This window comes from Anser brachyrhynchus, assembly GCF_964034855.1.
Source record: "Anser brachyrhynchus genome assembly, chromosome: 14".
NCBI lineage: Eukaryota > Metazoa > Chordata > Aves > Anseriformes > Anatidae > Anser > Anser brachyrhynchus.
The window spans coordinates 19849251-19875698 of NC_137709.1; the positions used below are offsets into that span (position 1 = coordinate 19849251).

Below are 26448 nucleotides of genomic sequence, written 5' to 3' on the forward strand. Positions count from 1 at the left end.
TAGTGGAATTGCATGGCCAACAATGACAATACTAAACACTAAAAAATGGAGGGGTTCAGACTACTATAAACAATCCCCTGAGGACATTTAATTCAGGAATTCCCAAACTGTAATCTGTGGCTCTCACAGCTGGTCAGCAGATTTAGCTGGGCAAGTACCACTCCTAAAAGAAAAGCGAGTGGAAGTGAGAAGAAGCAGAAGTACTCAATGTGACTGGCTATCTCAAAGGCTTACTACATTAAGAACAGATAAAACAGAGCATGTTTTCCTATTGATTATCCATGTAAACAGTTGCAAAAAGCATGTTACGTGATCCTTCCTGAAAGAAAAGATGGCAGAATGATGTATGGCTGTAGTCATCACTCCATTCTCTCTTTGCAAATATTCTTTGCAATATGAAAATTTTGGATTAGTGATTTCTAGCATAGGTGGAATTTCAGTGTTCCACATTGGGAGAAAAATTTTACTAGGCCCAGCAGATAGCCTTTTTATCCTGATACATGAAATCTGACTAATCTTGTTATTTTAGGTTGCCTGTTGCAAAGATTATGAACAGTTGTAAATGTGTCTATATTTTTAATTATTAACATATGGTAATAAAATATTTCCCTCAGGTAAGATATGCCACAGTAAGTTTTATAGTTTTCAGATAAATAATTTCATCTTGCAGATAATGACTTTCCTTTGGGACATGCTGCTTTTTCACTTGGTTTCAGACTTACACCCTCAGTGATGCTAACGGAAAAATGAAGTTACTGAGACATGTTTGTAATGTCTATGGAGTCCACTGGTTACAGGAATAAATAAAAAATACAGCTTTACCATTATCCCAGTGCTTGATTAAAAGCAGTGATAAGCACGCGGGAACGGGGTTAAGCTGAGGCAGGGGAAATTTAGGCTCGACATCAGGAGGGGGTTCTTCACAGAGAGGGTGGTTGCACACTGGAACAGGCTCCCCAGGGAAGTGGTCACTGCACCGAGCCTGTCTGAATTTAAGAAGAGATTGGACTGTGCACTTAGTCACATGGTCTGAACTTTTGGGTAGACCTGTGCGGTGTCAAGAGTTGGACTTGATGATCCTTAAGGGTCCCTTCCAACTCAGGATATTCTATGATTCTATGATTCTATGTCATTGTGAATGATTAAAGAAGTAGGAAAAAATGTTTCTGATACATACCTTTTTAGAACTGTGCATTCAGTTTTGAATATGATATTCCAAAAATTATGGATATTTGAGGAAAAAGCCAAACCATAGATTGCAACTGAGTATAAATTGAACCTAACTTTATGCTTTTACAACTAAGATGAGAGAGCAGAGGAATGCTGATGCATTAGTTAACATTGTAGTGACATAAAATGGACATAATAGTCTTGCTTTTCTCTACAGGAACACTATGCTCATTTTAATTATAAACCAGTCAGATAAACATGTTATAACAAGTTGTCCTGTGACCACTAAGATGAAAAAGGGCTATTCTCTGTTTCACGTAGTGTTTTCAGCACCCTCATTTGTCTTCCATGTTGTCAACATGCCCTCTTGCACGTTGCCCTGTTTTATCAGGCAAATGGGAGCATGTGGCTTAGCTGCTTCAGGGCTGTATATGTGCTGACTAGCTAGTCAGCGTGTACAAGCTTAAGTAGCCAGCAGGCTTTGAAAGTGATCAAGGGACAGACTTAGAAAGGTCTTCATCTGAGAGGAGACACTAGTTTGGGTCCTTTCTACTCTGCCACCAATTTTCATAATATGGAATTGATTATCTTTCTTATTTTATTTTCTGGTTCAATTTGGTAGAAATCAATGAAGAGGTTCAAAGGCTAATGAGAAGAGGATGGGAAAAGAAGCTGACAGATGGATGGACAGACAACGTGACTGTGTAAGCCTCAGTTCTTTAAAATGCCAGGGTAAAGCTTCATGCAAGTTAATGAGCCATATGTTATTCGCAAACTTATATATGTATCCATGTTTTCATCTATAACCAAGGTGAAAACAGCTTTGCATAAGATATCGGAATAAGGACCATCTTCCTGAATCCAGAATTTTCTATGAATGGGCTAAACCACATCTGTTTTTATATCTAGATTTCATTCTGTGTTTCTCAGAAAATGTTATATACTGTTCAATGTATATGAAATTTGTTGGTGCCTTTCAAACATCATGCTTGTTCTCAGCTGGCTGGCACAAATATTTCTAAACAGACAGGAGAACAGAGTAAAAGATTTCTGTACACTTTAACCACAGATAGCATGGTTAATGATGCTTTGATTACTATGCATTCAGAGAGAAATTTCTCTCTCATTTCATAGACAAACCAATAATTACACTTCCCAAGAGAATCATGAAGGAATTTAGAGTTGTTTGTATATATATGTATACAAACCTAAAATAGTAAGTAATGGATAGAGAGAGCTTAAGAAAATAAATCATTTCTGTCTGTTTGTAATGTTAGTGAGCAGATGGCTCCAGTGAGGCACTTATATGTAAAATAGCTTCTCCCCTTTCTTCTGTGAACCTTTGAAGGTTTTCCTTCATACTTAATATATTTGCTGAATGCTATGCATAGGTCTTCTAGAAAGTATTATACTTTTGCAGGACAAGTGTATGGAAAAATATTTGTTAATAAAAAATATCCATGCATAAATAAAGGTTATCTAGGATGCTAACAAAAGAGAACAAAATACTATTGTCTATGGGTCCTATGCAATGCATGGAGAGAGTTAGTTGTTTGACAGTGGGATCTAACACACGCTCCCTGAAACATGCGCTAAGCTGAAAGATGTCTGCTGGCATGCACTAGGACATGCTGGAAGGAGATGGGGCATCCCGAAACCCTGCCTTGTCCAAGGACCTTGGTATCTGCAAATGCTTAGGATCCACAGTCTAGCTACTTTTGCTGAGGGTAAGCACTTTCAACTGTTCTTTGTAGGGGAGAGTAAAGCTCAACCTTTTTAAAAAAACGGAAGAGAACAAACTGGAACAGAATGGCAGTTAGCATAGCAGTCATTCTGTAAGAGAGACCCTTGGCTTCAATTTTCTCATCACTCTGGAGAGTGCCTTAAACCCTAGAGAAAAAGTTTTGGTGGATGTTTCCTGTGGAAGCCATGCTTCTGTAGCATGTATAGCTGGGACCTCAAGATGCATTGTGCCAGAGGAGGATATGTCATTAGTGCTGTGCACAGACGTCTGAAAGGGAGGAGTACTGTTCTTTGCTCTGTGCAGTGTCTGTGCAGACTATATTATACACCCTGCAGATGAAACATTAAAAAAAAAAAAGCAGAGGCTGCAATTTTCCTAAATGCTGACCACTATGTTACTGAATCAGGTGTTTTTCCTGGTCTTGGGAATCATGATTTACCTTTTGCATTATAATATGCTTCACATAGAAGGTAACTAGTACTCCTTCAAGACCCAAAAAAGTCCTGGTGGGCAGAAACGTTTTTTGGTTACATTAAAGTGACTAAAACTATCACGATGTGACTTCATGTTAGCTGTAGCTGAAATATTTCCTTTTCACTACTTCAGGATGAAAATGACATTTCTTTGTATGATGCATCATCCCCACAGTACCATCTTCTGCTTGATGAAGTGTGTGAGCCATAGCACTGCAAGCCTGATTTGGAAAAAAGGTAAGTGTATCTGCTGTAGAGTGTATCAAAACAGAGTCCAGTTTATTCTCTTGGGAATGAGCTGGCTAGTTTGTGGTCACTGACAGAAATAAGCAGTTGTTAGTATACCAATACCTTCATACCATATCTGCTGTGGATAATCATCTCTTGTGATGTGCATTTTCATGCTCATTTGTGTCAGGTGAAAGTCAAGCGCACTGACTGAGAACAAGGAGCACATCTGTTCAACAGAAAGTTACTATTTTTACATTTTCCAGGCTAGAACTGCACTTTATAATATTAATGTCCCCTCTTCTCTTCCTATCGCATTTGGAAAGATAATAGAAAACTGCATTTCCAAAGACTAAAGAGTGTAGAATGCTCTAGAGTTTCAGTCTCATTCCGTTGGATTGATTTTACCATAACTCTTTTCAAAAATAAGCATTTTCATGATAGCTGAGTGCATTGAAGCCTAATGGGTTTAATTTATGTGCAGCTGGGCTGTAACAATACTCTGTGAGCCATTACAGCTGTGCCTCTCAACTGAATGGCTTTGTACAAACCTCTAGTTAGCGATTAAGCTCCACACAGTAGCTTAACCTGGAGAAATTCACAGTGTTTTACGAGCAACTTCTGTGCTAAATGGCAGCAACTCCTCTTTGGAGGCAAAGCTATTTGCCCACAAAATGGGTTCGTGAGCAGGTCTGTTATTATGCAGAAAAAAACATGCATGATGGACTGTAGTTGCATCTGATAGACTGCCATGGTGTTCCAATTGCCATTTCACTAGATTGTGGATGTTCTGATTGTCAAGTGAATTTTGGCTGTACTAAAAAATCGGGCTAATATGGGCTTGGCCCACACAGTTTGATGATGATGCCCTGACCCAGATAGTTTTTCCTTTAAAGGCAAACATTGCTACAGGTGAAGGACTAATGGATGATGGTAATTTGTACGGTCTCATTTGGCTTGGCAGTCACAGAAGATTCCAGTAGCAAAAATAAAGGCATTTAGAATGGATTAATTCTAGAGAAATCAGGTGGCCTTGCAAGAGTTTCATATTTTAAGGTGAGTATGGCAGACTTTCTCTTCTGTAAGCGTCGTGGTCCTACCTCCAGATGCATGTATTGCTTTTTTTCTGTGTTAACAATCACTATGGTTGCCTGTAACTTCATTGAAGCTGTGGCTGGAGATGAAGTAAGCTCTATATATGAGCAGATGTGACACGACACTTTTGAAGTCTTACGTGCTTTTAGCAAACTTGCATGGGTTGGTTCCCACTGGTGTAGTGTTGCTTAGTAAAAGAACAGGCTGTATGAAACCTTACAAAAATAGGAATTGATGAGACAAAAGGTAAAGAACTTAGAAGACGAGCAGTGGTCTATTTGTTATGGAAATATCATGTAATGTTATGCATGGCTGTGAAGAGCCTGGCATGGCAAGATATGTTCATGACCTGGAAAAAATATTGCAGAAATGTGTTTTGGAGATATGTTAGGAATCCATCCATCTTATATTTGTTACAGTTATATGTTGTGGGCTCTCTAATCTTAAAATTTAATTGGGCAGTGATGAAGAATAAGACAGTTTGTTAAAATGGTATCTGAAGTATGTATTGTGTGTTGCCTGAACTCATTCTCACTTCCTTCTATTATCACTGTTTGCTGTGCAGGAGCCTACAGTCCGTCATTCCTTCATCTGTCTGATGCCAGGGATATCAGATGATCCCTTAAGATCATCTTAGGATGTGGCCTAATGAATACGCTAAGAAAAGTGAGTCTGATGGAAATATCTGTCTTAGAGATGACAGAATATATTTGTTTTGATTGCCTGTGATTATTTCCAACTTCAATAAACTTTTTTCACTTTCTTGTTTTCCCTAGTATTAGAGATCCCAAAGCAGAGCTTCCCTTAGTTTCCTGTTTCTTGTCAAAGCAGCATAACTTCCTCATGTTCCCAGGAAGGAAGCCCTTAATATACTTGTTGGGCTCGGGCTTGAGAAAGGGAAGCACTGCAGGGGAGAGGTCTTCTGGCTCTTGAGCCTCATTCATTTTGCATGCAGTTCAAATATGCCTCCCATGCTAACTAAAACATTATGATGTGAAGATCGGTGGTACTGTGGCTGACTGTGAGAAAAGGCATAGTAGCAGGGATAGATGAGTCCATATTGCTGTCCCGGCAGAGCCCAGTAGCCTTCCCAGCCCAAACCTTCAGAAGAACGGTAGATCTTTTGGGAAAAATACTGCGGTCTGCCTGTGAACACCTTCTCTCCTCCACTCTCTAAGTCTTATAGGACATGTGTCTTGGGGTTTTTTGCACTCTGAGGGTTTTGGCCTATGATTCATAGGGTTAGGGGCACTGGCTATTGTAAATGGTGTGGACAAGCATGATGTTGATGCATATCTTTTCTTCCTGATCAGTTGCAGTATTCAGGGAAAGCTGTTTTTCCAGTAGTAAAATAACTGAGATTTGCTTTTTGTACATTAAAAAAAAACAGTATGGGAACTTTCCTTGTAGGTTTTGTAATATTATATGTAAAAATGTGCAGGGATGATACATAAATTTAGCTGAATTGTGCTGTCAGGTGGTTACACAAATTTATTTTCAATTAACAGTAATTTTTAAGGACTTCTGTAGGTTCCCTCCAAAAATTATAGCAGATGTTAAAAATATAGTTCTCTCCCATTTAGAGGCTCAAAGATGGTAACTCCATACTAGTATATCATAGGTAGATAAAATATCCTTTGTGGCAACCTCCATATGTGAGCAACAAGAGTCTGTTTATCTGTCTTATAATACTTTAAAATTTTATAAGCATTATCTTCGTAAGAAGAAATTACAGCCTTCCCTACAATCAAAATGTCATTATTTAAATAGGAGATTTGCCATAACTACAATGGGATCAGGGTAAGACTCCAAATGTACTTACATGGTTCTCACTATAACATATGACCATGGGAAGACCTTGGAACATGACTTTCCTATCTTTGCTCAGTGAACTGGGAGATATTTCATCTAACCACAAGCCACATCCATTCCTGTCAACTTAATTTGAGAATACACATTTAAGGAAACAAAAGGAAATGGCTCTCCCTTGGGACCTAGCATTGTTAAACTGTCCCTGGGTGTTTTTAGTACATCTGTTTATGGTTCATTCTCTGTTTCAGGCTTTAATAAAAATGTCACTAAAATTCCAAAGGAGGAAAGCCTCAGTTGGAGGAAGGAGTAAATGCCAATTTTCATGGTTTATACCACTTCGAGTAAAAAAACAATCAGTCATTAGGTTCGTGATTGACACTTAGTTGCAAGAGACAAAAATAAATTCCAAATATGACCTAAAATGTCATAGACGATATTCTTGGGAATTATGTTACAGTATTGTATGATTGGGCACAAAACTGTTAATGGCAGTGAAACTCTTACAATACTGCATTGTTTTTATACCTTCTCTTCTTACCTAAGTGGCAAATTAAAAGCCTCTAAGAGTGCAGTGCTATTTTCCAAGTGTGCTGAAAGAACCAAGGGCTCAGCACATCTGTTTTGAAGTCAGGTTTTGGGCCTCCAGCGGTCAGTGCTCTCTTGTGCTGAGTTCACCGCACTGTTTACGAGGGAGGGATTTACGAGTGTTGCTTTTAGAAATCAGATCTGGTAGCCTGTATGTTTTTCAGGACACTTACTGATCTGCTGAACTGTAGATTCTGGGCTCTTATCATTGGTGGTATTTTCAAACTTTCAAAAAAGAACACGGTGAAGGATAGAGGAGTTCTCAACTGTTGATATAAGGGAATGGCAGGGAAGCAACTGTAGAGAGATTCAAGAACATCCTAGGAGTTACAATGGCAAATTTAACTGCCACGAGTCTTTTATTTTGGATTTAGTATTGTGGTGAGGGAACTTGGCCAAATTCCAGTTCTGTAGTGATATGTGCAAGTGCTTAAATTGTTGCGAAATTACTTTAATCGTTAATTAAGACATTGTCTTCCATTTCTAAAGTGCAAATGTACAGTGAAGTACAACAACAAGATTTTTACAGGCAAAATCAGTGGCAACTAGTACCCTGGAGAGGTACAACCAACACTACACAGCTGCGTTGCTCACTTCCACTCTCAGGCATCCAAACATGCGGCTAGCACATGTATACACGCACACTTTCATACACATATCCCCTGCCCAACCCCATATTTATACGTTTTTTTTTCTATATACATGTGTGTTCGGCTGTTCTACAGCACTTCCACAATAGCTAAATAATTGCCTGTGCACTTCCCTGGGTTTATCCAGCCCCTTCCATGCATTCTGCGCTTGCTTCAGTAGCCTCTTTGGCAATTAACTGGGAATACAGTTAGCCCCTAGACTTTGCCACTCTCGTGACATTAATCTGCCTGTTCCTTGCTGGCTTCCTTCTAATACCATGCTGAAAAATTGTGCAAAGGTCTCTTTCTTCACCTGGGCTAAATGTCAAACAGGTAGCATATGAAGAGACCTGAGACTGCACAGACTGTTTAGAATCTGATCAGTCCAGCATCCTGTTTGCTCTGCAGTCAGTTTTACCATTCAGTGTGTCACAGATGGCCTCAGGGTCCCTGTTGCTGGAAGCTTGGCTGCTAGCAGCAATGTGTCCGTTGTGCTCTGGTAAGAGATTGAAGGTGAAGAACTGGTATGGGTCCTTTTGCCTGCTGCTTTCTTGTAAGGGGCTCAGGTAAGAGCTGGAGTTTTTCCATTCCTGGAATGTGCACATTTCCATATGTGGGTGAGTGATTTTGCTCAGGTAGCCAGGGCTGGGAGATGCTGAAGATAATGTCCTTTGACTGCCACTTAGGAAACTCCCACTGTCTTCCAGAGAGTCCTTCCTAGGGTGTTCAAAGGAGCACCGATTCCAGTTTCTGTAGCTGTAGGCCCACCACCCCAACTGCTTTCGACGGTGGCACTGGCATTTTAGGATCTGTATGAAAGCCCTCTTGAACTCTTTGCTTGAGCAAGGGTAGATGATTGGATTCAAGCAGCTGTTAAAGTAGCCAAGCCAAAAAATCACCTTGAAGACTGTTTCAGGGGGCTTCAGAGCCGAAAACAGAGATCCTGTTCAGAAGAAACAAGCAGAGACAATACGTGAGATAAATGGTTTGTCTGTTCTTAAGAAAGGTAAATGTCCCATCGGATCATTCTCAGAATCTATTTATTAAACATCTTTAATGCATGCAGCTTTCATTTTTGGTCTTTTAGTAATTACATGCTATTTGTGTTATTTTAAAAGCTAACAAGGAACTGCTTTATCCACCATCCAAAATATAAAGGAGCACGTATTTAATGTAGAATTAAAATAAAGAGCATTCTTTGTCATTATATGTATAGCTGTTGCACTAACATGTATGGATACCAGTGAAAGACAAAATGTTCATTGTTCAAGCTGCTCTATGATGCACACATGGAACAAGGTCATGCCTTCTGCAAAGAGCTATTAACTATCACCTTTTGAAGAAAAAGATCTAAATATTCCCAGGCTTCTGGGAATATTTGTGCACAGACACACTTACCAATTCTTATACATTCTTGTGCAGCTCATAAACATCACCACATTTATCTAGATTATTAGAGGGGTACAAACCTCTTGAAACCAGAAGTTAATTGTGGTAGGTCATATATCTCAGCCAATCATAAAAATGATGTAACCCAAACAAACAGATGACTTTATTTCCTCTTCTGTTCACGACCAAATAGCTTACCTACAGAAGCTGCCCAAATGAAAAACTCATACTGGGAAATCCATTTCATGTACTTCTAGCATTAAAAACATGTAATTGATCAACTAAATTTAGCAAATGGAGCTCTATAAAAGAATGTCCGGATTTTTTAAAGCAGAGCAGACATTCAACAGTTACCCAGCTGGGAAAATACATTTGTGTCTGGTAAAGAAATCACAGAGCAGGGGTGCAGGAGAGAAGCCTCCTTTCAAGAAGTAGAATTTGATTTGTAGAGGTTTTTCAAGTGGAAGGTGATGCTCAAACCCGAGTGTCACATCTCTGAGAAGTGCAACACGTACACTGGAGTAGTTTCAGAATCCCTGGGCTGTGAAAGCAGCTGAGTCAGTTGTGACTGTCAGGATGCCTTAGTGGGGAGGGGTGTGATTCTAGGCATGTTTCCCATGTCTCATAGCAATGTAGAGGCCATGGCTTGTGCCTGAAAACTATGCAAAAGCATTTCCCAGCTACTCGGGTAAATAGCGCTTACATGTCACTGCAGATACTGCTGTTTATCTAGAGGACAATTCTGGCCAGGTCCTGACTGTAGGGGTCTGAGTCTCTTCTGCTCACAAGGAAGCCAGGTAAGTACACGTTGTTCCTCACACATCCACTGACCTCAGTGTGTCAAGTAGTTCCTGAGCTGGCTCAGAAAATAAGGTACTAAAATGGCATTGATTCTCTGGAGAGTCTGTTTCTCTCCCCCCACCTTGGGTAACAGGATCCAGGAGATATCCTGTGGATCCAGAATAATAGTTTTTTCCCCTGGTTGTGTACAGGGATGCTACTGCTTAGCACTATCTCTGCCTATTACCTTGGAGCTAAGCATCATGTCATCCCTTAAGGTTAAAATGGAAGTTTTAAATTGCAAGGTTTGTAGTACTTCTTTCATAACTCCTATGCTTGATTTTTATATCACGTGCAAGATTTTTGTAAGTTAAATTCACGTCCCTTCTTGCTTTGTTACTGCTAATGATTTGCAAGGTTTGACGTGCGTTTTCTCTCCATTTGTTTGAGATCCTATGTCTGCTCTGATTGATACTGCAGAAAGTAACAAGTAGAACATAAGAAATACGGGAGAAACTATGAGTTGTGGCTGATAAATTTCCAGTCAATGAATCAAAGTGTTGCATGCACTTAAACTGTGTATTGTTAGTGTTAAATACTATTTGATGAAAGATCCAGAAACAATTCATGTGATTCCACTGAATAAGCCAATAAATTAATATCAGATTCTTATAAAGCTTTAGAAAAAGTTGATCCAAGTTAAAAACTGCGGCCAAGATAAGGAAGATCTTCCAAAATTTCCCACATGCACAGTTGCAAACTTTTTCAGGATTCATTTTGTAAATAATAATTATTAACGTTTTATCTTCGATTTAGGAAAAAGCTTAGTGACTGTACAAAACAAGTAAATATAATTATGTACACCAAGGAACTTAATGGAGCTCATCCTGATAAATTTCTTAAATTGTTTTCTGGAACTCCCTTAAAATGTAAATGTTTTTTAACTCTTAAAACCCAGTAAACTTCATGAAGTGGCTGAAGAGCTCCCATTTTTTCTTATGTGTAAATTTTGAATGGACAGCGGTGACTTTTTCCAGGTCAGTTGGTTTGCCTTTCTCTTATACTATAATAATTGAAAATCTATGGGACATTCCTCTACCAGATTTAAGTATTTTTTAGGCAGGTTAAATATGGACATAGTAAATGCTGTTGTATAGCTTTCAATAAAATTAAATATTTTTAAGAAAATTTACTGAAAAATTTTGTGAAATTCCCTAAAGGGCAAATAAAATAAGATAAGTTAGAGAGGAAAACTGGGAACCAATGCAGACAACTGGGTTATACTTGTGTAATCAGTATCTCACATGAACCAAATATAAACCACATACTGTAAAAACTAAGAGACCAAGTAGGGAAAAATGTAAAAAGCTGAGTGCTGTAAAAAGCTTAATCTTTGTAAACTGCTGGAAGAAATATGTGTTCCTTAATAAAAAAAAGTAAGGAGCTTATGTCTGTCTTTTACAATAATCCGTTTTTCAAATGTCATTTGAAAAAAATGACAGCAGGCTATTTTCAGCACCTGCAGCAAGAATTTACAAAGCTCTTTTATATTAAAGGGCAGCAACACAAAAGTGTAGAGAACTTCCTCATAATGACCCTGAGTGACAGAGGCACCTTGTGTTCTGTCCTGATTCTAGAAAAATTACTGAGCCTTGATTGATTGTTTGAAAGCTATCATGACCCTAGATGAGTCATTAACAAGAAAATTTGGAAATACGTTAGTTAGGAAAGTTGTGTGGTGGTATAATTTAAAAATATGTATCAGAGTTTAGTTACAATAATAGAAAAGTTCTGAAACTAAGAAATTTGGGAAAAAATTTCAAGGAGTTAATGATCATTAATGACTACTTTGTCCTCCGCTTTTTTCATGGTTCTGCAAACAGCACAATGTAAATGCTGCTTGTTTAAATTACACGGAAGCTATTGCGTTGTTTTCACAAGAAGGCAAGGAAGAAATATGCTTTTCTGAACAAGGAATATTAATTTGATTAAAAAGCTGTTGTTTTATATACTGTTCTGTTAATTTCTCGTATTTCAGGCTGATACATTAAAACTTGGCAGAATTCTACATAATTCTTCCACCCTTCCTTGTATATGTGTGTATATATATATATATATATATATATACACTGCCCTGAAGGGAGAAGAATTGCATCTATGAATTTTGTCTACCATATAATGCACTTTTACTTCCTAGGTTTTCAAAAACCAGGTGGTAGGCAATTACTCCAAGAAGGCTGTAGCAATAAGCAAGGTCACTGTAATACAAGTGAGAACAAGTTCACATATGGGAGCATGCCTCACTTGCTGTCAGGTAACACTTTTCATCTGTCAATCATCCTGCCTTTATACCATCCTCCTGATTTTACCAGTGGGAAATAAGAGCTGGAGGAAGGTAAAAGCAATCAGCTGAAGGTCGTGTACTAAATAATTTTCACCAGGAAGAAAGTTTTTGTTTTACCAGGAATGAAGCCATGGGGTCTGGCACAACTCGTAACTGCTAGAACACACAGTTGGCAGTACAGTGCATTCAAACAGTGTGTTGGTGACTCCTGCTACCTTTGCCACCACCCAAAGAAAATGCAGAATTCAGGAGCATTTCCTGAGATCAACAGAAACTAGTTAATCCCCATCTCTGGCTGTACAGGGGCTGTATGGAATTGCTACATGACCTTAGTAAAGCCCCACCTATGAAAGGATCCATGGCTAACAAAGAGGACCACCAGTGAAACCTACAAATGCTATGAAATATAGTTTTGTGATACATCATGGTGAATAAAAAGAGCTGAGAAGAGACTCAACAATTAGTATGTAACAGCATAAAACTTATATACAAAGAGGAATTAAATGAATTTTTTTTTCCACGTCCACAGTGGCTAATATAGTGAGCACAGTGATTCAAATTGCAGCAAGGCAAATCAAGAGTACAGCTTGGGAAACACTTTCAGTCTACCAAGACAGGAAAGTTCTGGAACATACTGCCTTAGAAGGGTGTAAAAATCCAACCCTGGAGGCTCTTAAAAACAGAGCAGACACACATCTCCTGATTTATGTATGGCTGATCCAGCCTTTGGGTTGGAGGATGCCCTGCATGACCTCTTCAGATCCCTTCTAGTCCTGCTTTCTCTGATTAGCTCTGTAGGCTGTAACTTTGTTCATCAAGAAAACTTTATGGCTTAAGTTTTGGCAACCCAGCAGAGTTTTACATCTGCAGTACTGGAATCCCACTGACACTGTAGTCTTAGATCCCGTTGGTAAATATAACCACTATTTAGGTTGAGGATTAACTGTTAGAAAAATGGAATGTCCAAGACCAATACTTATTTGGGCACTTATTTTCTTCAAGGCTTCGGAAAGTTTCTGAGTTTTTTGTATTCAGTCCTTCCTTACTGGTTGGAATCCCAGCCTGAATTCTCTACAGAGAGAGAAGAAAAGATGTTCTGAATTATCCAGAAGGTGGTTTAGTTGGAAGTCACTATACATGCCACGTGCTTCTAAATATGGGTTAATTTGGTGACTATTATACAAAGCACCACTGCCTTTCACCATATAAAGATATGACAAATATTTTGATTAGCTTGTATATTTTTAATGTTACCCTTTTCCCTACGTTGTTCTTGGAATTAACAACAATACCTTTTATTTAACTGCACACCCTGGCTTTACCTCATAATTCACCTGTCAGGAGCAAACAACTGGGGGCTATTTTGGTACCTTGATAAAATGATAAAGCTAAGCCTACCACACACACTCTCGAAACATCAAACTAATATTTCCTCCCCTAATCTCCAACTATTTTCCCATCACAGCCTGATAAACAGATTAAATATTTCCCTGTACTGATTTAGATTGCTTTTCAAAATGGCTGGAAAATGTTGCCTATTATTATCTCCTGGGTGATTTATTTGTGAGGGGAGTAGCCAGAGTGACTCCCTTGCTCAAAATGATCTCTTTCCTGATGCTTCATGTTTAACGGCTTCACTCAAAAGGAATGTGTGTTCTCTGTCCTCTTATTTTGCTGAGCGAAACCCTGTGATAAATTAAACATAGCACCACAAACTAACCTCTGACTGCACCTTTTACACCACTGAAGTTTTTGCAAAGCCTGTGTCGCGCAAAATTGCGGAACAGGAAATATTTCAGAAACTCAATCAACTTGATCAGGTTTTATTGTATTTTGACCGTTAATTTAACAGGCTGTGCTCACCATACTTGACAGAGCTATTTGGTTTGGAAACACACTGAGCAACAGCAAGTATCATGAAAAGGAATTAAGAAATATTTAATTTAGTAAAAGGTAATTTCATTTAGGGTCTGACTGTTTTTTATAATGAATGCTTTATTATGCTGAAGGTAAGTAAAGCACCCTCAATGAGATTAGGGGACGTCGTGGGAAACAATTTGGCATGTCAGTGGTATTCACACATTCTGCAGAGTTACTGGCCAGAACATCACTGAGCTATTAACATTCAGAGTCCACTGGAGTCAGTGGGAGTACTTGAAAGCCTTTGTAAAGGCTCGTAAGGGCTTCAGTGGACTTTGGAACAATCCCTAAAGTAGCAGGGTGAGCAGCAGGAAAATCTTCTGGACTGCTTTAATCCCAATCCTCTTAGTTAAGGAAAACTCGTCACTGAAGGAAGTTTTGATGTTGCCCTCTACAGAGATGAAACAGACATACACATATGTAAATAAATACCCACACACACTGCTCTCTCATATTTTTTCCTGCTCTGTTACTTTTCTTCTATCTAAATATCTGCTTCATTGCTACCTCTCTCCGCTGACCGCTATATTCGTACAGAAAGGAGGGTGGGAAAGTTAAGACCTTCTATTTAAGGATCCTTAATGTAATAGTTGGCGAGGTTCTTGATGAAAGAGTAGTACACAGGACATGTTTGAGTTTCCACTTCCACTTTATGGAAGAAAGAGCTTAGCATCAAAATTAGGCCAGCCAATGCAACCAACCCACCAGGCACTCCCACCCCTCCACTTCCTTCCAGGAGAAGGGACAAAACGTGCTCCAGTTGTGTGCAAGATGACCACATATTACAGTAATTAGCTGGAGTTTAAGCCTTAAAAGTAAGATATAAGATAATGTTTATGAGCTAAACAAAACTTTTGCAGTTGCCTTTGATCTTTCTGTATCATTGTGCCCTGTGAGCTATTTCCAGCCACGCAGAAGAAATAAGTGTGGATAAATGACCAACAGTTGTTTGTGACACCAGGCGGTCATCTGTGAAATACCCCTGGGTTCTGTTGTGGTTATATCTCCTCCCTTCATCCTTCATGCAAGGAATATATATACATATATTTACACTTGGGACTGAAAATCAAGAAGTTGATGCTGCCTTAGGTCCCCTGAAGCCCTCCCTGCTCCAGGCCAAAGAAGCCCTGTCCCTTCAGCCTCTCCTCACACAATGTGATCCAGGCTCCAACATCCTTGTCACCTCCACTGGACTCACTTCAGGTTATCATTGTCTTCCCTGTAATACAGCTTTCCGCATGGATGCCCTGTTGCAGACATGCTCTGATGAGTGTTGAATTAAAAGGGCACAATCACCTCCCTCCATCTCCTGGCTCTGTTCCTGCTGATACAGCCCAACATGCTGCCAGCTTGCATCTGATAGGGACATCTGAATAATTTTACATCCTGTGTTACGTTCATCTGAGTCATCTTCATGGGAGAGGGTATTCTCTGAGTGAGGATTTTCAAGAGTGCCATGTATTTATTATCTGCACCTAGTGGGAGCAACATTTTACACTATTGATGGTTAATTAGTCCAAAATTAAGCACATTCTTCTTTACTGTCTGCCTTCTCTTTAATACCTCTGTTTTTTCTTTTCCCACCTTGGTGTGTTCACTTCCCAGTTATTCCTTTCTTCCTCTTTTAAATAATTCCTGCTCCTCTCATGTCTTGTTCAGTTCTTAACTCCAACTGCTCATCTATTTTCAAATCACTTTCTATTGTGATAATTGCCTTTCTATTAATTAAACATCCATTTTTAATATAAGTTGTGTATTTGATAGCAATTAAGTCTATAAATTACTCAGAATTATCAGTTGTATTCAGAATGAAGTATTTGATAATTAGATTAGATAATGGTTGAACATTTGAGGAGGAGTACCACCGTGAATTTCCTAGATTTAAAGAGAAGAAATCTCTATGAATAAGTTTTGGGTTGTCACATGCTGTGTTTTCTACCACTTACAAAAATTTGTATTTCAAAAACTTTAAATCTGGTTCCGCTTAGCTGCGAGACAGCCTAGGGTGAGTGTATGTTGTTGTTTACTGGAACAAATACAGCATTTGTTTTTACTGAAACAGAATGGTCTGGAGTTCAGTGCTGTGCTGTGTGTCACTTGATATTCCAGTAATAGCAAACCAGCTACAATAAAATATGTTGTGAAACAATAACCGTGTTGAAAGAGAGCTTCACTGCACAGGTTTTCAGCATTGTCTTAATCTTTAAAACAAGACATAAAATTTGAAACTACTTGCCCCTATTCATAACAAGTAGAAAATTTAAAACTTGCAATGCTGAATAGAGGTATTCTGGAGAGAACGCCACCGTCTTGTCTGAGTACCATAAAGGAGAAGTAGGCAGAGAATTTGTTAATAAGTATTTGGAAGTTTTCTTGTAGAATCTGGTCAAATGTAAATGGTTAAGGTATCCCGGGAAGACAAACATAATCCTCCTTCATTCAGCTGAGATGACTATTACATTTTATTACAGCATGGAGACTTTCCAACCAGAGTTAAATCTGACCTTTTCAATGTTCTCCACAGGAGAAAATTCCAATGTTTTAAAAATTTCTGTAGTGTTGAAAGCATTGCAAAATGCAAAATGATAGCAAGTGAGTCCTGAAACATGAAAGCAGGAAGCATCAGCGATACCAAACCCCGTCTCTCAGCTTGTTCTCAAGAAGACAACATTTTGCAAAAAATGAAATGCAAGAAATTTGTTTTATGCTGGAAATCATCATTGCTCTGAAAAGAGCCTTTTCTTGGTGCTAGGTAGTAGATGGCTGCTGATGGCCTGGCCAGGAACCTCCACCTCTGCCCTGCAGTTCCTGCTGTGATTCCTGCTGTAGCCGTACCTGCTGGTAGCAGCTGAGTTACGGCTGCCTAATGAACAGGGAAGCTTCGAGTGCTACATGTATATAGCTAGTAAAACTCTCTCTATAAAACTAGTAAGCTGCCTCTGACCAGGCTTGTTATGAGTTTATAGAATGCGGAAACGATGTTAGTCTTTTATTTAAGCTTTCTGCAGTCCTTTTTACCACATGCTTGGCCAAGTCGGCATGCCAAGGTTTTAAAGCTAATTGGATTTCTCAAGCTCCTGATTTCTTTCCTTCCAGCATTCAGTGTTTGTTTACATTCCACTGGATATAGGAAAGAAACCCCACAGTTTACAAACATCAGAGGACGAAGTAGAGGGAATGGTTATAAAATTAAGAGCCAATGGGACCGCAGGCCTTCTGGAGGAGAGGGTCAGGGTAACACTGAAAAAAAGATCTTGAGAACTAGGAAGTGCATCCAAAATCAATAGAATAAAATTCAATAAAGAAAATGAAAGAAAGAAGATAGTTAAGTTATAGCTACTGCAAACCAGTTATGATGGTGAGCAATTTGTATGTGGCTTTGGAGTACATTGGTGTGTCTGTGGATTGCCTTGGGATGCGTATTAACTAAATTCATTCACTTCTGCCCACCTAAGGCCTGATCCTTTGTAGATGAGTTCCTAAGCAGGTAAATTAAAGTAGCAGAAATGCACTAATGTAAAATATGATCAGAAAAAGTACCTTCCCGTATAGATAAGTTCACAAATAAGAGACAAGCCCCAGAAAAACATTTTCCTTGCTTTTTTATAGACTGGGAAAGGTTACAGTTTGTTTTCTTATCCTAATTAAAATCCACGGTTTCTTACCATCTGCACTATCTATCTCTGATAAAAGCTGCCTCTTATTTCAAATGAATAAACCATTTCTATGAGACCCGCATGAACTTGTTCACAATAGCTCAAAATTGAGATGCTTTTAAAGGCTCCAAAAATAGAGATTTAGTTAGAATGGCCAAAATCAAACCAGGACTTCACATCCCTGGAAGCTTTGCTGATTGCAACTGTAGTACAGATAGGGATCAGATCTTTTTACTAAAACCTAAAGTTGCTCCACCTATTGTATAAGCAGTTGCAAAGCGGGGTAGCTATATTTGCATTTTTGAAACAGCAGTGCCTACATACCTAACCGCAGAGCTACTGATGTTGGCATGCCAAAATTGCCTTGGGTTGGGAGATTTTACAAGATGATGTCCAGAGATCCTTTTCAGGCCTGAAGTCCACAACTCTCCTTTCTACAGTCTCATTCAAAAGGTGCTGTTGATGCTTAAAGTATTGAGAGTTGAAAATGATTTTTAAAAACTTACAGTACAACAGACTATTTGCAGGTTGGTATGTATTAGAGGAATAGAAAAGAAAAATAGGAGCTTTCTTTCCTCAGCCCAGAAAGAAAAAGAAAGAGGAAAGCTGTAGTTCAAAAAAGAAAAAATCAAATAAAAAAGCAACAGAGCTGAGGTGTTTCATGCCCTATCTGTAGCTGTTATGTTAACAAAAATTCTGAGTGTGTCTTCAATAACAAAATACAGAGATATGAGTGAGATATGGAAAATAAATGAGATATGGAAAAATCCATCAGGTGCTTAGAGTTTTGACACAAACTCCGTACATCCTTGCATATAGGTATAGCTACCGCCTCTCTGTCCAGAATGCCTATGATGGTGTACACCATAGAGAGAATTTACTTCTGTAAACCGTGTTGCCATTACAAAAGTATGGTAAAATCAAGAACAAGTTTAGGAAGAATCTTGTTCAGCACTCCAAAACTGACAGTAGGTAGGGACAGAAATAGAATATTTTTACTATTTTGTCCTGAAGAGTTACAGACTTCAGCGGCTTGCTAACTAGAAAGAATATGGGCTGAGCTTATGCTTGTTTTGCAAAGGATTAGCTGATTAAAGGAATCTAGAAAAACTAATCTAAGTCTGCTGACATTTCATTTATTATACTTAAATATCTTCAATTACTGGGCATGCTTCGGTGTCTTTTTCTCCCCTTCTCAGTTCTGACACAGCTGAGGCAATCTGTCTTGGACATCACTGGTAAACAATAGGACTCTAGCAGGGAATTGAATAACACTGCTACAAAGATACTGTATGAACTTCCATTATATTTTCTCCTTTGTAACTTAGAGACTGATTGTTACTGCTTTTCAGTTTCTAGGTATCACTTGAAAGCCCATCAAAATAGCTCTAAATCTTGCAGTGGATGATGGAGCAGGGCTTTAGTGAAGCTACTAAAAAAAGATGAATTTTTTTGTTCATGTCTGTATTTCACAGATAGGTGCACTAAAGAGCATACAGCTGATATCCTGTGGTATGGCCTTGATGCTTTAGCGCTGTATGCACATGTATTTATTTACTCTCATGACTACTAACCTGAGCAATGGCATGTGTTTGCAAAAGCCCATGGCACAAGAACCTTGTGTCCACTGCCTTGCTGGATGCTCAAAGCAGTGTTCCCTCTCAAATTATCACTTCTCTCCTGTCTTTGATTTCAATACTTTTGAGATATTGCTGTCCAGTGGCTCTGTCCTGACTTTTTTTTTGCCTTGGAGCTTTCTGATTCAATAAAGAACACTATTGGGTCTGCTTTGTGGGCCTGGAAACTGCAGTATCTTTTTCTGCTATCTCCACTAAGAGTCCCTGGTGTTTAACCACAACATTTTTTTCTAGGGGCAAACATGGTTTAATGAAAGTAGTAGCAGGGCTTTGTTCCTTCATTACCACTGCTGGTGTGGTTCATGCTCCTATGTTATGGTCATCTTGCAGTCATGTTCTTGAGAATCCCATCTTTCACACCTGAAATAGGAAGATGCTCCCAGCCCTGCCGTTGAGCAGTCATCACAAGTGGATTTCTCTGTATTCACGTTTCTCTGTACTGCTTTGCAAATTTACTTTCCTAAGGCTGTACGCTTTCAGATTTCCCTTTGATCCTCTGACCTGCAAATGAAAGTTTGCATAAGAAGTGCCCAAGCCTTCGGAATTTGTGGAGTTTCACCTGCTTTGATGAAACATATTTGTTCTAAAAAGTAGAGCTTTGTATGTAATTGGTAACTGGGATCCCAGGAATGCGATTTACTTTTGGACAGAAGGCTCAAACCAAGGCTTAAGGGAGTTTATTTTAGTAGTAAAATGAATCACCTTGAAATAAGCTAGTTCTCCCTGTGGCAAAACATGCTGTACTGGTCAAGAAGTGCTCATATTTAGGCTTCTGGCTAGAAAATAGGAGGAGCAGGTTCCTGCTCTCACCTGTGCGATTGGACTTTGTACCAGATGGACCTACAAGAGGGCAGAGGGTCAGATTGCAACGCGTATCATTAAGTCCTCCCAGTCCTGTGTGACCATTACAAGAAATCTAGAGAGTTAGGCTACTTTGTGAGGTGAAGGCGAGGCAAGACAAAAGTGAGGTGGAAGACAAAGCAGGCTTGAAGCCTTGCAGAAAGGAGAAGCAGTGATAGCAGTGGACCTAATGCCTGGAAGTGTTTCCCATGGGAAACTGAGCAGCCTAATTTGGTATTCTTGGTGCAGAGATGCAGAGGTTGGCCTGGTGTAACATAAATCTACATACTGTACTCGAACAACATTTTATTTTAAGAATCATTTTGTATTGGCTGACCTGTAGCATGCAGAATATTTTTATGTTCTTTTTTATTATTTTGTAGAGAGGTTTCAAAAACTTAATATATAAGGATAGTCAAAACAGTTGTATCTTCATTATGAGGCTCTTGGGACTTTATCCTACTGCCAGTTAAGATATGACAATTTTATTTCTGACTTTAGTGGAGAAGTTGAAAGGTTTTCTGGGAGCAGGGGCAGTTAGGTTCTGAGCATGGAAGCGAGTAGTACTGCTGATCTCCACTAGAGTTAAGCAATGGGCTGGGGATGTTCATATGCTTTGGTGAAAGTAGTGGAGGTGGTGGGTTTTGTGTGTTTTCATTTGTGTGTTGTGTGAGGTCTACAGCTGGGAGCTGGCAAGCTCTGTCTGATGCCTCATTTAACAGGAATGAGAGTAAACTTTTACCGAGTAGCCAGGGGGAAACATATGATCCTTCATTTTTGATTAATTTTTTAAATAAAGTTATTGGCATAAATTGCATCTTTGTTTAAAGGAGGAAGTTTTACTGAATGATACCTTATATCTGATGAGCTCTAGTCTTTGGATAAAAATCCTTAATTTTTCTTACCATTTTTCAGCAATGCATATTTAATATAGCCCTGATAGCCAAAACCAAATTTGTATGAGGGGAAAGAAAAGAAACATTTAATTTTAAAGAAGGAAGATATTTACTCTTCAAAGCTGAGTCACTGAATTTATGGCACAAGCAGTTGTCTTGAAGACACATATGTCTTCATTTTATTTTTTATGCTGTACCACAAATAATTTTGGGTGGCAAGATGACAGTTTACAAAGCTATGGAGCATTTATGAATGTGCACAACAAGGGCATTCCATAGCTCTATTTCTATCTGGAAATGATATCTGTTAGCTACTGGAATAAAAACAAATTCTCTTTGATACCAGTTTTGCTGCATTATCAGGTACTTAACACTAAAGGAAGCGTGGTTCAGTCATCCAACTCTGGACAAAAAGAGATCGTGGGTCATTCTTTGCTCTGATAGTTTCATGATGCTCAACACATCATAGTGTCAGTGCTCTAATTCCTCCCTGTAGCTGTATACAGAACTTTGTCAGAGAGCTTTCCTCACAGAGCCTTTTGATTTCTGCTTGAAAACCACTGTCAGTGCTAATATTATTTCTTTTCCTTTGTTGTGGAATATTTATTCAAGCAATATCCCTGCTTTCAACACCACGTCGGTTCGCAGTATATATCTGCCACCTGATGCAGTGATCCTTTGTCTGGGATATCAAAATGAGTAGCTGTGGAGTATATTAAAGTGTCACAACTGAAGAATTATAATTTTGGCTGGCAAACTAGAACAGCTGAGAACACTTTTGACATGAAAAAAACTACATATAATCAGATTTATTAAGACATGGTTTTGGGGTGCTGCAGAAACAAGGATTACTGACTTGTCAAATGTTTTGTGGTTAAATCCTCAGAAGTCCAGAGCTGCTCTGCTAACACCACTGTGCAGAATCATTGAATTACTGAGTGAAACAAGGAGCACAAGTTGTAAGGATGTGGATATGATGGTATGATTTAAGTTAAAGTTGCAGATATTAGGTGTGAAAAATACAGACTGAGGAAGAAGCCTTCCAGTACAGTGACGGTAAATATATAGTCTGGATTCAGAAGCAGAAAAGGTATTGTAGTTCGCAGTCCTGCACTGACAAGTGGGAAGACTGTGATTAGAGTAGCCCAGGGCGCCTACGGAGAGTTTCATAAATCGTTGATATGTTTTGGATTCTGCAGTTTGCCTGTCACTGAAAGTGATTCCATACTACTGTGGGCTTTTCGTAAGGGTTCTTAATAGCTTCTTGATTAAGGTTTTGTCTTCAGGACACACAGCAGAAGATTTCTGGTATGAAAAATACAGCACACAGCTGTATTAAGCTCTTTAAAAAGTCCTCCTCCACTGATTGACCCAGTCCTCCAGTTAAGAATAGCTGAATTATGCATGTCGGGAAAAGGTATTTTCTCCAACTGCATTAGTGTGTAGTGCTTTAGTCATCCCTAACACCATTAATGAGCTTTGCACTGGTACACAGACACAAAAAGTACAAGGTTCTGGAGAGTTTAGAAGAAGAAATCAGTCACAAAGAACAAAACCAGCCTTATTTCAAGTCAGCAAAACAAAGAGGATGTACCTGCTATTTAAATACATGTGGATGTTATGTTGGATACTGTGCATACCTTCATTTCCTCCCTTTCTTAGAAAAAAGGCTGTCAGTAAAGAGTTGGACCCCTGAAATGATTTCTAAACAGAGAACAGGAGAGCAAGCAGTTTACACTGCCGTACTGAGATGCTGATTTTTTCACTCTTCTAATACTAACTAACAATAGCTACTCTTTCTGAACCACAGCTCGGTGAGGCACCAGGAGTTCCCAGCTCTGGCGTGAGCATGCTAGGGTTTGCAGACATGCAGACAGTGCCAGGTCAGAGCCCACAGCAGCCTGTTAGCCCTTCAGCCTGCCAGGCACTGCTGCCAGCGTGCAGCCTGCTGTAGTGGAGGCTCGCATCCTGTCACCTCACTGGAGCCTTGGACACAAGTGAGATGAGAGAGAAAATCAAATTGACAAGCAATAACTTCTCCATTCGTGTGTATTAAGCAGTGACCCATTAAACCTCCTGGGAAAGCCCAGGACTTTCTCCCTCTAAGGGGAAACTGACTCTCTTTCAAGAAACTTAATTGTTTCTCATGTTGGTTCTGTCCTGTGTGCAAAATGTTTTTAATGGACTGGTCTGCATCTGTGTTTGCTGAATAGCACCAGGAACAGTACTGGTTTCTGCTAGCTAAGGATAGGTTCCATTGCATTCATGCTGACTTTTTTTTTTCTTTTTTTTTTCCTGAGTTCCCTCAATAATTCAAAATCAAGGAGGAGATGCTAACCTACTTTATCGGGAGATCATGATCTACTCGATACGTACCTGCTGCTACCACTGGTTGTGCTGCTAGCATATGTGGTGAAAACATGTTTCTGTTCATTTAGGTGTGTATTTTTGCAATAGTTGGAAATTTGTTCTCTGTCATAAACTTTCTTTAAGAGGCAGTGCAAGGACTTAAACTTCAGGAGCCAAAGAGAACTTTGCTCACAGTTTTCCTTCTGCTTGGAATTTGTCACATTCTCAGCATTAACTTTTTGCAGATCTTGAATTACTAAGATTTTTCAGCTTTAGCTACACTAAGCTAGAGATGATAAAGTTGCTCTGGAGTAGCTTCAGTAGTTGTCTTGTAACAGAGATTCTCGTCTAGATGACATTACATATTTACTGAAATTGTAATTCTAAAACACTTCACCAGGACCATGCAGTTGAACTCAGTTTAGTTTTCTACAAGTCTCTAAAAGTATTCACTTACCACTCAATTAGAAATGTTTTGGTGGGGTAACTAAGTAAACACGAATACCGAACATTAATAAGGGCTTCTTCTCCCTTTTTTCCCCCCACCTCTTTCCATATTTAGGCTGCCAGATTGTCTGTGTCTCAGAGAAGTGAATTTTGGACAGATATTTTTGAGAGCTAGTAATTCAGTATTAATGGGTCTTGAAATGTTCCATTTCAGAGCTGACGCTTGTATTAAAGATGATACAAGCAAATTTCCCAAGGACTTGAGAACACAGAGCACTGTTAAGGCTACATTGAATGCTTTAATAATATTTTGAAGCTGAAGTGAACAGAGTGGCTGCCACAACGCACGTGATAGTCTCCTGAAATGCCTGAACTAAGACCTACTGAAACCAAAGGGAACCTTTCTGTGAGAATCAGTGGGCTTCACATACTTGCTTTTGGAATTTGATCAGTGAAGTTTGAACTGAGAACTAGAGCTCTTTCAGCTTCCCAAAGCTCGGGGGAGTTTTGCATCTCATCATTAGGTCAGGCCCATTTTCACCTAAAACACCTAATGATGCCAGAAGACTTTCTGTAGTACATTTGGACCATCTAACAGTGAACTAAAACAAGAACACTCCAATGCTGAAACTTTTTGCAAACCTATCCAGAATTTTTGTTAAAGCATCCTGTAAAGATATTTATGAGAGCTAATTCAATCCATAAGGGGGGTTTTAATACATAAACTTTGAAGGTATCGTCCCCTGATGTCATCTGCTCCATCCATGAGGAGGGCTAACAGATGAGCAGGCTTTCTGCAGGCTGCACATGTTGCAAGGTTTCAGCTTCTTTAAAAAAGCCAACATCAGCATTAAATTACTTTCACTTCCCTCCCTTTCATCTGTTCACTGCAGTTCTCAAAATGATATCTACTTATCATTCATCTGATTTTTCTCTGTGACATTTTTGTAGTAAACAACTAACCTTCTTCCTCCCCCTCCCCACAGTCCTGTGAATACCGACTTACCTAGCGGCAGAACAATGAAGAAAGGTAGCCAACACAAGATAAACATGCCGACCACAATTCCCAGCGTCTTGGCTGCCTTCTTTTCTCTAGAGAATTTAAAAAGTTTGAAAGCTAAGGAGTTCCTGGGATTGTGACCCTTGGATTTGGTGCTGTTTAATGTATCCTCATGAATGTTCCTGTAATGGATCCGTAAAGTCAGCTCCTTGGAGTTGGACATCTCTTTCATAACCCCAGCTTCCAGGTTTTTAGTAGTCCTTTTGGCCACTATGTAGACCCGGCAGTACATCACAAGAATGACAATTAAGGGAATGTAAAAGGACCCCAAGGAAGAGAACAAAGCGTAGAACGGTTCTTCAGTGATGCGGCACTCCTTATCGTCCTTGGGTGCTGGTTCTTTCCAGCCCAAAAGAGGCCCAATAGAAATTACCATGGAAAGGACCCAGACACCTAGGAGAGCTAGAATTGCTCTTCTTCTTGTTACCAAAGTTGGATACTGGAGAGAATAACGTACTCCTATATATCTATCTATGGAAATTGCACATAGACTTAAAATAGAAGCTGTACAGCACAGCACATCAACTGCTGCCCAGATATCACAAAATATCCTCCCCAAAACCCAGTAGCCAAGGATTTCCAATGTAGCAGAGAACGGAAGGACAGTAAAACTCAGCAACAAATCTGCTATTGCAAGGTTAATTATGAAATAGTTTGTCGGGATTCTTAAATGTCTATTGCAAGCAACAGAAAGAATTACCAAAATATTACCTATAATAGCAAAGAGTATAAAGGCACCTAGGATAAGCCCCACAATTATCGCCCTACTGATATCCAGGGTTGGTGAATCCAGGTTGCTGGTTGTCTCATCGGAGTTGTTCGCAGAAAGGTTGCCGCTATTTGATGCAGAAACTTTCAAGTAGCCAGGTATTGATGAATTGGATTTCTCATCAAAGTAGGTATTCATCTTTAAAATCATCCTCCATAGCAAGGTATAGTTGGGTCCCGTGCACAACACACAGATGGTTGAGTTCAGTGGGAAGTTATCTCTCTACCCAAGAAGTTACTGCAATGCCCCGGCCAGCTTTGGATTGAGAACTCATCTCTCCAGCAAGCTGTCAGCTTTGAGCACGTAAAACTTGCCCAGTGTGAAGTCCTCTGAAGCCTGTCAGAAATAATAGGCTGTTCAAACTTGCTTAATTTCTCCTCTCAACTCGTTGAAACAGAAATTAGCAGGCAGAAGGCTTGGCTGGAGCTCCAAAGTAGCTGCTTTGATCATGACGTCCCTGAAATAAAAGACAGGTATTACTGTTCTCCCTTGCGCATCCGTGGTCCTGCTGGAAGGATGCCCCTGTCTAGCTGCTGTGACATGCGTCTCCAGGAAGGGTTTGTCAGCACTTAGGCAGCTCTGCATGAGCCGGCTGCCTGCGCTCTCGCTGCCTCTGCCGCTGACA

The 26448-nt window shown here is 39.4% G+C and overlaps 1 protein-coding gene and 1 long non-coding RNA gene across 2 annotated transcripts; one reads left to right on the plus strand and one right to left on the minus strand.

The window, feature by feature from the left end:
- Positions 1–3563: 3563 nt before the first annotated feature.
- LOC308177969 lies at positions 3564–7663 on the plus strand. The gene is made up of 2 exons (XR_013939527.1): positions 3564–4671; positions 5276–7663. It is a non-coding gene; the product is annotated as an uncharacterized lncRNA (long non-coding RNA).
- ADRA1B (adrenoceptor alpha 1B) lies at positions 7543–26448 on the minus strand. The gene is made up of 2 exons (XM_080555905.1): positions 25001–26448; positions 7543–8679 (listed from the first exon to the last, which is right to left on the minus strand). The coding sequence occupies exons 1-2, from the start codon at positions 25971–25973 to the stop codon at positions 8117–8119; spliced, it is 1536 nt and encodes a 511-aa protein (XP_080412031.1). The 5' UTR covers positions 25974–26448; the 3' UTR covers positions 7543–8116.

Excerpts from the sequence above, each read along its gene's own strand:
- ADRA1B (XM_080555905.1), bottom strand. The coding sequence starts at position 25,973 with ATGATTTTAAAGATGAATACCTACTTTGATGAGAAATCCAATTCATCA. Across the intron at positions 8,680-25,000 it reads CTTCATTGTTCTGCCGCTAG|GATCTCTGTTTTCGGCTCTG; the intron begins GTAAGTCGGTAT and ends TCTTCTGAACAG.